General features: G+C 35.7%; 1 protein-coding gene across 1 annotated transcript; it reads right to left on the bottom strand.

Moving 5' to 3' along the window:
• Positions 1–31: 31 nt before the first annotated feature.
• Positions 32–12,139, bottom strand: LOC112573355 (endoplasmic reticulum metallopeptidase 1-like). The gene is made up of 14 exons (XM_025253646.1): positions 11,538–12,139; positions 10,030–10,157; positions 9,804–9,909; positions 9,211–9,357; positions 7,866–7,958; positions 7,330–7,533; positions 6,741–6,967; positions 6,279–6,456; positions 5,546–5,733; positions 4,852–5,001; positions 3,996–4,201; positions 3,650–3,762; positions 3,042–3,226; positions 32–2,511 (listed from the first exon to the last, which is right to left on the bottom strand). Exons 1-14 carry the CDS (start codon positions 12,100–12,102, stop codon positions 2,344–2,346), a joined length of 2,658 nt encoding a protein of 885 aa, XP_025109431.1. The 5' UTR covers positions 12,103–12,139; the 3' UTR covers positions 32–2,343.
• Positions 12,140–12,197: the final 58 nt, after the last annotated feature.

A 12,197-nucleotide genomic window follows, 5' to 3' on the forward strand; every position in this document is an offset into this window, starting at 1 on the left:
CCATTCCTACACCATCAATCAATGATTGCAGTTTTGGGGCAAAATTTAATCAGCACACATCTATGAAAAGTTTATAAATATAAAAAATAACATAGTTTTGCCACAGAAGCATTTAAATCACCTCTAAAATTTACATTCATGCATAGTAATTATATAATTAATGCTATTTCCATCAAAATGTTCCATTGAAACTGATGCTTATAAGTTTTGTTGATGTGCTATCCAGAACTTTCAGTGTGTAGTAAGTATACATATTTTTTCTTTGTGTGTAAAGTAAGGTAAAGGTGAGCTTTTTAAACCTTTTTTGGTGAGTGAATAGTTAGAAAAAGCATTTTTTTTCAGAGGGCTTTTGAACAGTAGTGCCACCTAGTTTCATACTGGGTCATTTTGGTACCATTTGGTATTTCTATTGTTTTCATGTATATAAAGTTGTACAAATATCTATGTTTGATGATGTATGATTTCAATGAAAACACTTGTTAGGTTCGTCATATAGATTGTAAAAGCAATAAAAAAACATTTTTATGTGTAACAGGAGATTATGCTTGTAAATGAGTGCTGACTGTGTGTGTTTTCATATGCAAATGCTTAAAAATTGTTACTTTGAGGCAGAGAGAAAAATAAGATATTTATTTCCCTATGCATTCAGAAAAAAACAAAACAGGTCATGGAATGTCAGATTAGTTTGCATATGAATGATGAGATGTGATTAATGTGAGTACACAGAAGTCAGAGATCCTTCAAGAAATTATACAGAAGTAACACCATACACGATACATACTGGTTTAAAAATTACTGTATAAAATAAGGCTGTAAGTATAACATTTATCTTAAATTGTCAGTTCAACAGTTTAAGCAATTTTGATTAAAAATATAATGCCAAGGAATGAAGCAAAACAACAACAAACTCTTGTGTTTGTGAAACTCCTTCCTAAAGGTAATAGGGTTTTAAGTCAAACAGAAAATTATGCTCAATGGTGCTGGCAGGTTTACAAAATATAGTGCTGACATTAGCTTATGACACTAGCACATAAATCTTTGCTGTAAATTTTTTAATAATTTAATAGATTTTCATAATAATTTTTCCCTCAATGGCATGTGAATTGACCTAAATTCTGACATTATTGAATGCTGCAACCAATGGGAGAACATTGAGCATGTACTGGTATTGCACAGCAAAATCAGAGAGCCCACTCTTGTGATGTTGCTGGAAATTAAGTCTTGGCCTCTGTAAAAAATTCAGAGGAAAAGTACAATATTTGAAGGCTTGGATAGATGATTTTCGCTTGGATTTTGGAGATAACCAGTTAATCTTCATAATTTACTAATTTAAAAACTGGCAGTAATAAATAAACTGCAAAACATATATACAGTATCTTGATTGAACCCAGGCAATACAAATAAATTAGAAACAAAGGGATGGAACAAATTATATGCACAATACAGGAACCAATTAATGTGATCACATGCCTAAAAACAAATCTCTATGCCTCCTGTGACTAGATGGTGACAAACCAGGCACAGCCAGTTGAGAAAAGAAAAAGTAGCTGCTGATATCTTTATTATTATAATAAAAATCTAAGAGCACAAAAACTCTTTTGAGTAAAATTAAGTGTGATATACAAAAAATTATTACACTTAACTCTGATGTGTAGGCTAAAGTGGTGTTTATAAAATGATTACTGTTAGGTTATTCTATTAGATTAAAAGCGATAAAAACAGAATATATAAAAACATATGGCATGTACTGAAATACTGCAGACCAGATTCAAGACAATCACTTGTTTGTATTGTGCAGTTTGAAATTACTCTTTGTGTACAAAGCAGATGTTTAGAAAAAAGCAATGTGAAACAGAAGAACTAAATAAGTTAGGCACAAATCTGTCCAAATGAGTACATGTTGGTCTTTTTACAAACGCACACATGCAGGCATATGCTTGGGTGAGCACACAGAGCAACTATAAATATCTGGCTTTTCAACAGTAATGGCTGAATTAAATTTTGATTATCTGCTTCCCTTTTTGCTTGTTGAGGTAGGGCACAATACTATATCCAACTGGATTTACATATTTATAAACTGTCTTATCAATGAGATTATGTATAAACATCCACCCACACATCCTAGCACACAAATGTATGCTTGCACTCATACATGTGCATGCTTATACACAAGTGTAAATATCTCAAATGTTTTTCAAATAATGCATGAATAGTTTTGGATAACGCATTAGCTTATATACTTATTTTCATTTTATGGCATGAGAAGGAGAACTAAAATCCAGACAGGTGGGGGCCAACGAAAAATAATTATCATTCATCACATTTTCCTACCAGCTGCAGAGATCAAAATTGAAAAGAATCAAAGGTGGCTGTCCAGCCTACAGGGACAATCCAGTGTGGTAGCTCCTGTGCACAGCGTGTCATCGTATCGGTCCACTGGTTCGGCTCATGTAGATAGTGCCCAGCAAAGGCCATGTCAACAATAAAATCTTGTCCTGCTCCTGGTGAAACCTAATGAAACGAATGTGTTTTTAATAAAATCAATTCCTGCAGTCTTTGTTCCATGGTCATGTGTACTCAGCCAGACTACACCATAAGTCAGAATATTGCTTCTGTCTCCAAGGTTTGGTTTGCTCTACATTTGTAGTAGTATTAATCTCATGCAGTAGTGTACATTTTTGCCAAACAATTTATTCAAGCTGGGAATCTACAAAATCAGCTATCATGTACATATGTTTTGCTAATGTGGACATTTTATGCTATTTTAAACATATTACCTTTCAATTATCATAAAGCACAACTGTTGTTTAATCTCCACATTCTGCAGGATATTCACATAATAGTGTTAGAAAAAAAGTATTTCTTCTTTTGTCTTTACTATTTTTTTATAATATAACAATTACAGAGAAATATTCATCGCTGCCAGTTTTATGCTTTGCCTAAAATGCTGTATAGCGACTAGATTCATGTTAGTGACAGCTTCATTGAGCATCACTGGAATACCTATAATTTTACATGAAAATTTTGACAGATCCACTTACATGGAAATCAATGGTGAAATTCCATGGGATGCTGGGAGGCTCGCCATAGGAGTAGTAGATAAAGTGCGTATCACCTTCCATGTCAGGAAGTGTATTTATGGTGACAGGTGCACCATGGCCAAATGACCATTCAAGGACATGGACACCAGGATGTGGTGTAAAAAATATGGTCACATGGTCTGGACCTGCAGAAACAACATATGTACAGTTTTATGAACCTTTCAGTGACAGGTCTGATTCCAAGGGAACATCTAAATATTTCAAAATATAAGCAAATAACTTAGCTCCATTCAAACACAAGACTTTTCACCTTGTCACATTCTTACCTTGGTTTTTCGGTTTCTTATTTTTAGAAAGGTGACAGAACTTGAGTTTCTATGATGTTATATTTTTGTTATTTTTAGAATGGAGACAGAACTCAAGTTTCAGTGATATTATAGTATAGGTTTGCTGTGATGTTATAGTATAGGGTTGATGTTATGCAACCCTGATCTGTACATAATGATATTGATGTTGAAAGTCTGTCCTTTTCCAAAAAAAAAGTGGCTATAGGGATCTTTAGCCCATGCAACTCATGTACATGAAAATGTCTTGAGTTGTACAGATACCTCTCATTTCAAAGGTCATTCTGTGAGTGAGAGGTGCAGGATGAGTTGTGTTGATCAGAGAAACAGCCACCCGAGGTATATTAAGGTATGGAGCAGGCAAGTCCACTGATTTGCTGTAAAATATGGAGTTTTTAGTGCAGTTTTCAAAACTGGTTAGCATGAAGTTGAGACATTTCAATAATAAGTAAAAAAATTAGTTTTGGTTATGAATGTTTTTAGCACTAACTGAACACAATGATACAAATGGGAAGATTAGATTACACAAACAAGCTCATTCAAATATGAGTTGTAACACATAACAGCACAAAAATAACCCCCTAAAAATTAAAGAATGTTCCATGTTTACCTGAGATCCATTCGAGACAGCATGGGGTACAGAAATGGCCGCCCACAGTATGTTCCCGTGCATTCTGTACGAGAGGAATTTTTAAACAGATGTGGTTTCTCTTTTAGGAGTGGAGTTAGGCCTTGGTGGTCAAGAGGCACCAACCACAGCTGTGCATCATGACTAATGACCTCCCCTGATTTGGAATGAAACTGGCGGTCTGAGTGCTTCAAAACAATTAAAAAAAAAAAGCTACATTGACAGACTATAATAATACATATGAAAACAGTTTAAGAAATTCAAAATGAATACTTCTTGGTGTTAAGACACATTTATCTATGGAAAAATCAGCAACACAAATTTTATATATTTGTTTGCAATCTCAAGAACCCTACCTATTTCATTAAGTAAAATTAAAAAAAAAAAAAAGCACTAACTTGCAGCTAACTCTTAATTACTAAAATTTTGCTACAGCATACAATTCTTAAATCACAACCAATTTAAAAAACACACACATGTAAGCATACACTGAGTTTAGGATTTTTTTTTACAAAATGTAATTAAATGTTGAAACAAATATATATGAATGGATAGATAATATAAATACCAACATGAAGATCAATTACTGACATTCATATCAAACATCCACAACAAAAGTAAAATAAAGAGGAAAAGCTTGTCTCTTCAGCTGACTTTTCAAAGAGACAGTTCTCAAGAACCACAATAATTTGTAGCATACATCCCATCTGGTGCATTTGTAATTCACCCTTTCCAAATATCTTCTTGGCTCAAAGCACAAAATACTCAGAGTAACACTGCCAACAGTGGTCACATTTCTACAAGAATGATCATGTCAACCACTGAAATAAACACTCACCACTAAGAAAAGCCGCTGGAGTGCTGTTCCTGAGGAACTATAGGGAAATCCAAGTGGAGTGAATATGACTGTTAGAAGGCCAACTGCTGTCAATAAAAGTAGTCCTCGAACCACTCTCCACATTCCTTCAGATACATAGATAATGCCTACCTGTACGAATATGGACATTCAAATGAGGAACTAACAGCAAAAATAAACAAGCTGTCACTGCTGACAATTTCTGTATCAAGAGAAAACATTTACGCTTGCTGAAGTCAACTGAAAATCTCCATGTCTTTTACTTCAAAAAATTACTTAAAGTACACAAATAAAACCACAGACAAGGGAATGTGAGATCCCTGTAACACATTCTTCATGTAAACATGGGCATCCATTTGTCTACAGAAACAATACAGCAAAAAAAAAAAAAAAAAAAAAAACATTCATTAATATATGACAAAATGGAAATGTGCTAAATTGTATATGAAAAAGAAAATATCCATTGAAAGGCACAATAAAAACTGCAAAATAAAAGTGTCAAAGAAAAGAGGTAGCAATTCTTCAAGTTCTCTTTTGTGCTTTTTTAAAAACTTTAGCAGGATGCTGTGTATCATGAATCTTCTGTTTTAGGCAAACAATATTTAATATATGTAAGCTGAAAAACGAAGCCATCATGACTGACTAATCCCACTTTATAAAGAGCCAGCGCACAAACCTGAAAGGGCAAAAGAAGAGTCACTGGAAGTGTAGCCATGACAGCTATAGGGATGTCTGGCTTGCCAGTACTGCCCTGTCGTCCAGTGATTGGTATGAAGAAAGACATGAGTTCCTGGTGGATGTACAGAAAATATGTCACAGCTAGCCCGCTGCCACCAAGCACTGTACACACCACATTTATGGGCTCTGTAATACATGAAAAGCAGAATGTTACATACAATTTGCATCTGTGTGCATATATTTAAGCATAGGTAACAGTAAAAGGTAAATTTAGCTTAATCTTGCGACCTTACATTTACAAGGGAGTGATGTGTTAGAGCCCCTGGGGCTTGCTTTTGTGAGGGCAGCGTACAACTCTTTCTCACTACCTTAGCTCAACTGTCTATGGACCTAGGTAACCCCTCCACAGTTTGGTCAGCTGAGGAAAGTCCACTGTGTCACATGAGTATCAAACTGGATAATGCCTTTGGCTTCTGATGCTACTATTCCAACCATCAGACTATCCGCTTCCCCTGCACTTCTGCATACCTTGTACTAGTTATCCCAAAAGCAAAGAAAGAAAACTGTCACGATTATTTATAGCTTGCTTTCATTTGATGCTGAGTAATTATCAACCACTCACTTCTTTACTTAAATGATCCTTTAAATAATAATTAGTGCTTTAGTTTATTTTTTCAAATGCTTGTTGCTGTAAGTTTCCTGTCTTTTATTAATAGAGCTTATGACCAAACCTTTAAAGTCTTTGCCAAGACAGCGAGATAGTATCCAAGAATGAAGAGGGCCTGTCATGAGAAGACAAGGGAGATAGGCAGACATGATCTTTTGGTATGTCAAAATTGCAAGGATCACTGCCCATACACACAGATTAGCCTGCTGGTACAGTGATGCTGCCTGCCATCCATCCCATTGCTGCAGATGGACAAATGTATTCACTAAGTACATTCTCTATGTACATGACAAATATATTCTCTAAGTATGTTCTTTATGTACATGACAATGTATTCTGTACACGTCTAGCTTATGTACTTAACAATAAATGTAAAAACACATAAGGGGCATGCATCTAAGAATCTCTGCATGTACCATACATCTACAAATTTGTAGGTATATCCCTGTTAATTTTCTTCTTTCATATCCTCCTTTATCGCTCTCATAAAAAATAGCAACTACATATGACACAGATTCATACATACCCTGTACAAAGACTCTTTCAACATAATATGCAGAGTGAGGCCAGCTGACAAGGCAGGAAATATAAAAATCCAAATGATGTTGAACTGATAGTTGAAATAAGACATGTCCTTCCCTAGCCATGTCAGCAATAGCCCCATCATTACTGCAACAACCACTATCACTGTCCAGGTTAATAAAATCAACAATACCGCACCCAGAAGGTGCACTGGCCATCTTACTGATTCTCCTGAAACATACAACAGTCACCACACACTTGAGAATGAAAAGGAAGCATGTTTGTGTGTGTGAGTGTGCACATGCATGTGCATGAGTTTTTATGCTTGTGATTTGTGGGCCATTATGTATACATGTTTGGAGGTGGGGTAAGAGCGAGAAAATCTCCTGTATGTACACACATGTATAATTATGATAATCACCATCTCATCTATGGTAACTGAACAAGAACAGGAAAGGAACTCATACAAACATGTATGCAAACATACACATATTTGCATACACACACACATACATTCACAGACAGGTGTGTGTGCATCAGTACATTTCTAAAGCAATAAGTTCTTTAAAAAGTGGTGAAGTAATTTAACTCACCATGCTCCTTGCAACTCCAGTAACTTGTGATTACAACTAGAACAATGATGATACAGTTCAAAATAGTGGCAAGTTCTGCAGGATAGGCAATCATAAATAGTCCCAAGAAGTCAAAAAATACCAGGCTGCCATGGCGGAATTCACCAGGATCAACAAAGTTGGGGCTAGACACCAGTGCTTTCAGTAAGGCAAGCAGATTTTCACCTGAACAGAAAAGAAGAGATCAAATACTTCTGTTTCATAGTTTTAGAGAGTTTATATTGTTTGTTGTCTTTATGTGCATAGGCATTTACTGAGGGTACATTTAGACCATTTGGTATGCATATTTTTCTAGAAGTTGACCAACTGATCAGTCGATATGTTATCAATGCATGTTGTCTGCACAATCTATAAAAAAAATTTGTTTAATGCTTAGAAAAAAAACCTTGATATAAACAATTATTCAAGGGCATATCTGTATACAGATGATTGAATGTACATGAGCGCACACACACACACACATATACTATGATGTATGCACATCATCCACTACTTACCACCTCTCTGCATTGATCCCTGTTCAACATTGTGTGGCAAATCATTCCTGGTGTGGTACACATAGCCATTGCGAATATTAGCAATGTCTAGACCTAAAGAATATAAGGCAACCAGATCTGTAATATCTTTTTTCTTGTACACATTAAAAAGATTATGTTAACAATGATTTGTAATATGAACATTTACTTGTATCATTTTAAGTTGTATTTTTATCAGGCAATGTAGAAAAAAAGTGAACAGATAGAGTTCTGCTTAGCAGCAAAATAGATTAACATTAACCCTACAACATGTCAGAAAGTTTTCTTTAAGCTATCATAAAGCCTGAAAAGGAGTGCAAAGCAAAAAAAAAAAAAAAGCAAGTACACTCAGGATGGAGAACAGGAAGCAAAACAAACATTTGCAAAATGTACTCATCAAAAATCACTGTACCTTCAGTGGCCAAGCATGAGTTCAAGTGTATCTGTGCTAATGCATGCACATGAACATACATACACATATGCATGTGTTTCTTTAATAACTCATAAGGGAAAAAGAAAGAGGTTTATTTATGTCTGAATGCAAAAAGTAAACAGATTAGTTGTCAGTCAAAACAAAGGCTTTAGGTAAGAGAATTTTTTTCTCCTAGACACCAGTCTTATTCGTTGCTGCTAGCTAGTGCTTTGTTTAAACAGGATAATCCGTGACCTGCCCGAGGCAAAGTGCAGCTCTCTTGCAGCCAAACACATAAGGAAAAGCAAACAGGGAAGTCTTAAGTTTAAAACTGATTTAAACAATTTCTAAAATGTTTCCCAATCAGCAGATTAAGTTCAGCTTAAAATGACCCTTTGTGCAATGTATGAAAAGGAAACATGCTTCTGTTTCTTTAACCATATGTTTCATTAATGCTGCAAGATCTTCCAGATTTTGCATGCTTATTTAGTTTTGGTAGTTTAATAACTTGTAAAAATATCAAATACAGGTAAATGTTTAATCAGTAAAAAAGAGAATGTTTGAAGATCACAAGTTTTTCAATCTTCATGTAGACTAGGTGACATGAATACCATAAGAGTTAGATGACATAAAAATTACACCGTATAGGTCACCACTTTATTACTTCATGCTGATGTTGCAATTAATATACTCTTACAGTGGCATAGGAACCCGGGGGACAAGGAGGGGCAGCCACCTGCTCAAAAAAATACTGATTGGACAAGAATGTGAAAGTTATTTACTGTCAGCATGGAGTTTGCCCCCCAAAAGACAAGCATCTTCCAATGCCACTGTCTTCACTCATGAATGATATAGGCAAAATTTATATTTCACTAGTCCATAAACATATTATGTAAAACAGATATGTTTCAATACCTGGAATGTGCCCAAAGTCACGAAAAATGCGGAAATCTGTGTCTGAAGGAACTAGGCCAAACTGAAAAATTTCCTGTCCAAACACTGATGCACAGGGTCTTGGAACTGATAATATGTAAGTCTCAATAAGCCAAGGATTTTCAGGACCTGCACTCATAAATGTAAACACACACATGCATACATCCATGATGAACACACAAGAGTTAATGCTATTGAAAGTCTAAAGATAAGAAATGAGTTTTTAGAGATCAAACATCAGCTACGTCATAAAAATACTGTACTCTAAATTCTTAGATTCATGATTTACTGACCCCATAAGAAGCTAAAACATGTTGTTTATAAATGGCTTTAAAATAAGGCATTTCCTCCAATACTTTCAAAATGGTTCCAACATTTGCATGTTATCAAATCAAAGATTATGTAACAGCAGTGTTTTCCATAGGTTTAGTCTTGACACTCAGACACAGTTATAACAGTTTTGATGTTTAAAAATTATATCTTGAACTTAGTAAATGTTCATAAACGCATGTGTACATACACATATTTATATTAATACACACAAACACTTTCTCACTCATTTTCAGTCACACAACCTGTCTGAAAAAGGAGCTCCCAGCCACCAGCCCCAGCAGAATCCAAATTGACAAAGGCACGTACTGAAGAAGCCCATTTGTGCTGTGTAATGAAGCCATGACTAGTCTGAAAGCACAATCATTCAACAAAGAAAATATTGTACATACCTCTTGCTTTGTTAGAATTTTGCATACTTTCATACAGATCTCCCAACATACTTCTACAGCAAATACCAAGTGGTATTACCTGCAGAATATTCTCTTCTGCACTGTTAAAAAGAAAAATAATGTTGTGCTCAAGTGGCTTCTCCTCACGTGACAAAACTTGCAAGGTTTCTAGCATAAGACAGCAGCTAACAGCATCATCACTGGCACCTATCAAAGACATAGTATAGATATGCTCTTTAACAATCATCAAGCCATGACTAAATTCTTTTTTACTTTTTTTTATACCCTGCTTGTAGATAAAAGTGCAAGCGCATTATGCATTTTCAAGTTATAATATTTCCTACCCCACAGAACTAGTAAATTAGTTTGTATGTAAATGTTTCCTCGCCACAACACCGAATAATATGACAAACTTTCCACTCCTTGTGTGCATAATGAGTTTTGTGTAGGCACCTTCTTGTGTGTGCATGTGTGTGTGTAACAGCTATATTAAGGCGACTGTTTATGTCAAAGCACAATGAACTTTTTCCTGGGAATGTGCTATAAAAATAATTTTAAAAATAATTATTATTATGGTAAGCTACAGGGCCAGTTTCCTCTGTATATTGATAGTACAGAGTAAGTAGTATGCTACTGTCTCTGTCCCCTTGTTGATTACCATAACAAGCTTACAGGATGTATAAAAATATAAATCTTAGTTGCACAGGTGACGAAAGTAAAGCTCATAAGCTGCAGTGTCCAGATATATTAGAATTTTTACATGTACAGATGAGTGAAAGGGTAAAAAATGCAGTAGGACTCCCCCTGTTTGCATAGTCATTTTTCCTTCCATCTTTTATATTCTCCATGTCTCCTACTTTTAATTGTCTTAAGCACTGACAGCATGCTACTTTATAAGCATAATTATGCGCTATATAAATCACACACTTTTTTTATTATTCTTAGTGCATGGCATGTGGAAGTCGGAACCCAGCTCTGTCCCTTGTCCACCTCTACCTTCCTTAAGAAATCAAGTATCAATTTTCAAAAAGCAGCTCCTGGGTGGGTAAGCAACCAGAACTGATGAACTACTGAATTTCAAAAGAAATTATTATATTAATTTTGGATGCACACAGAAATAAAATATTTATTGTACTTAAATATGATGATTTAGCACAGCAAACTTCCCCCAATCAACCCAGCTGGCAGGAATGGGTACCTGAGTCCATAGAGGGTTGAGGAAGGTAAGGCAGCAAGGGAGAAGAGTCTAACACCATATAGTACCCCTATGTCACCACATTTGCAAGGTGTATCACCAATTTCAGGGCAGTTTTTGTAACTGGAAATTTTGATACAGATGGATTAAAAAATATGCAGTCCTAAACTGGTGGGTTTTTTTTTAAGTTAACAGGAGTGGTATGAGTACTTATATCCTTGCAGGAGGGGGAGGGGTATCAAAGTAGTGGGGTAATCAAAATCATCTGAAACAGTACATAAACAGTTAAAGATCATAGTATGACTTGTAATTACAGTTCTGATATGGAACCAGCTAACCAGTTTACTTGAAGTAATTATGATCTATTTCCAAAAGAAAAAAAAAATACTTACCAGGGCTGTCAATTACTGTATCGTAATGACAGTTAACCAGAAGACTATGGTTAGAACTGATCCTTGGTCTTAATCTAACAACGATGTTGTGTTGATTTTCATAAACGCTGGTGTAATGGCCAAGGCCAATGCTGTCGAAATCTAACACGAAGCTCCCGCTAACCGTTTGAACGTCGATGTCTACTTCATGAGCATGATGGGCTGCTGATCTAATCTTTTTAACCTCATTTAGGATGTAGTTTTCAGCAGCAAAATTACTTGCGCTTCCAGCAACTTTGGGACCCAGATCAGCTAGTTTCTCGAGATGAGCTCTTGCTCGTACCTCCATAAAATCTGTTGATTTTGCATGAAACTCGTCTAAAGGTTCAGGAAATGTTCGCCTTCTGCAGTAAACTAATAGCCAAATAGACATATAAAAAGCAGCAGCCATCAGAAATACACCCAGTCCCGGCAGCTTTTCGGCTTTTCGCACATTTTCTCTATCTAACTTGTCGAAACTGCTTGACTTTTGTGCATTCCCTTCAATACGTCGGTTGCGAAGCATCGTGTTGCCGACGCTTGCCATCGTCACTGTCGTCTGCTAAAGCTGATTTGCACTTTAAACTTGTACCGGCTAATCTAAGGTTGAACAACTAATGATCCATCTATGCTTAGCCGATC

The sequence above is a fragment of the Pomacea canaliculata genome, linkage group LG10 (genome assembly GCF_003073045.1).
Source record: "Pomacea canaliculata isolate SZHN2017 linkage group LG10, ASM307304v1, whole genome shotgun sequence".
NCBI lineage: Eukaryota > Metazoa > Mollusca > Gastropoda > Architaenioglossa > Ampullariidae > Pomacea > Pomacea canaliculata.

What these genes read in the sequence shown, in the direction of transcription:
- LOC112573355 (XM_025253646.1), bottom strand. Translation starts at nt 12,102, where the DNA reads ATGGCAAGCGTCGGCAACACGATGCTTCGCAACCGACGTATTGAAGGG. An exon ending in TGACTTTGGGCACATTCCAG is followed by an intron (nt 7,959 to 9,210) that starts GTATTGAAACAT and finishes TATATTCTTTAG; the next exon opens with GTCTAGACATTGCTAATATT. An exon ending in TCTTGGCAAAGACTTTAAAG is followed by an intron (nt 5,734 to 6,278) that starts GTTTGGTCATAA and finishes CATGTATTACAG; the next exon opens with AGCCCATAAATGTGGTGTGT.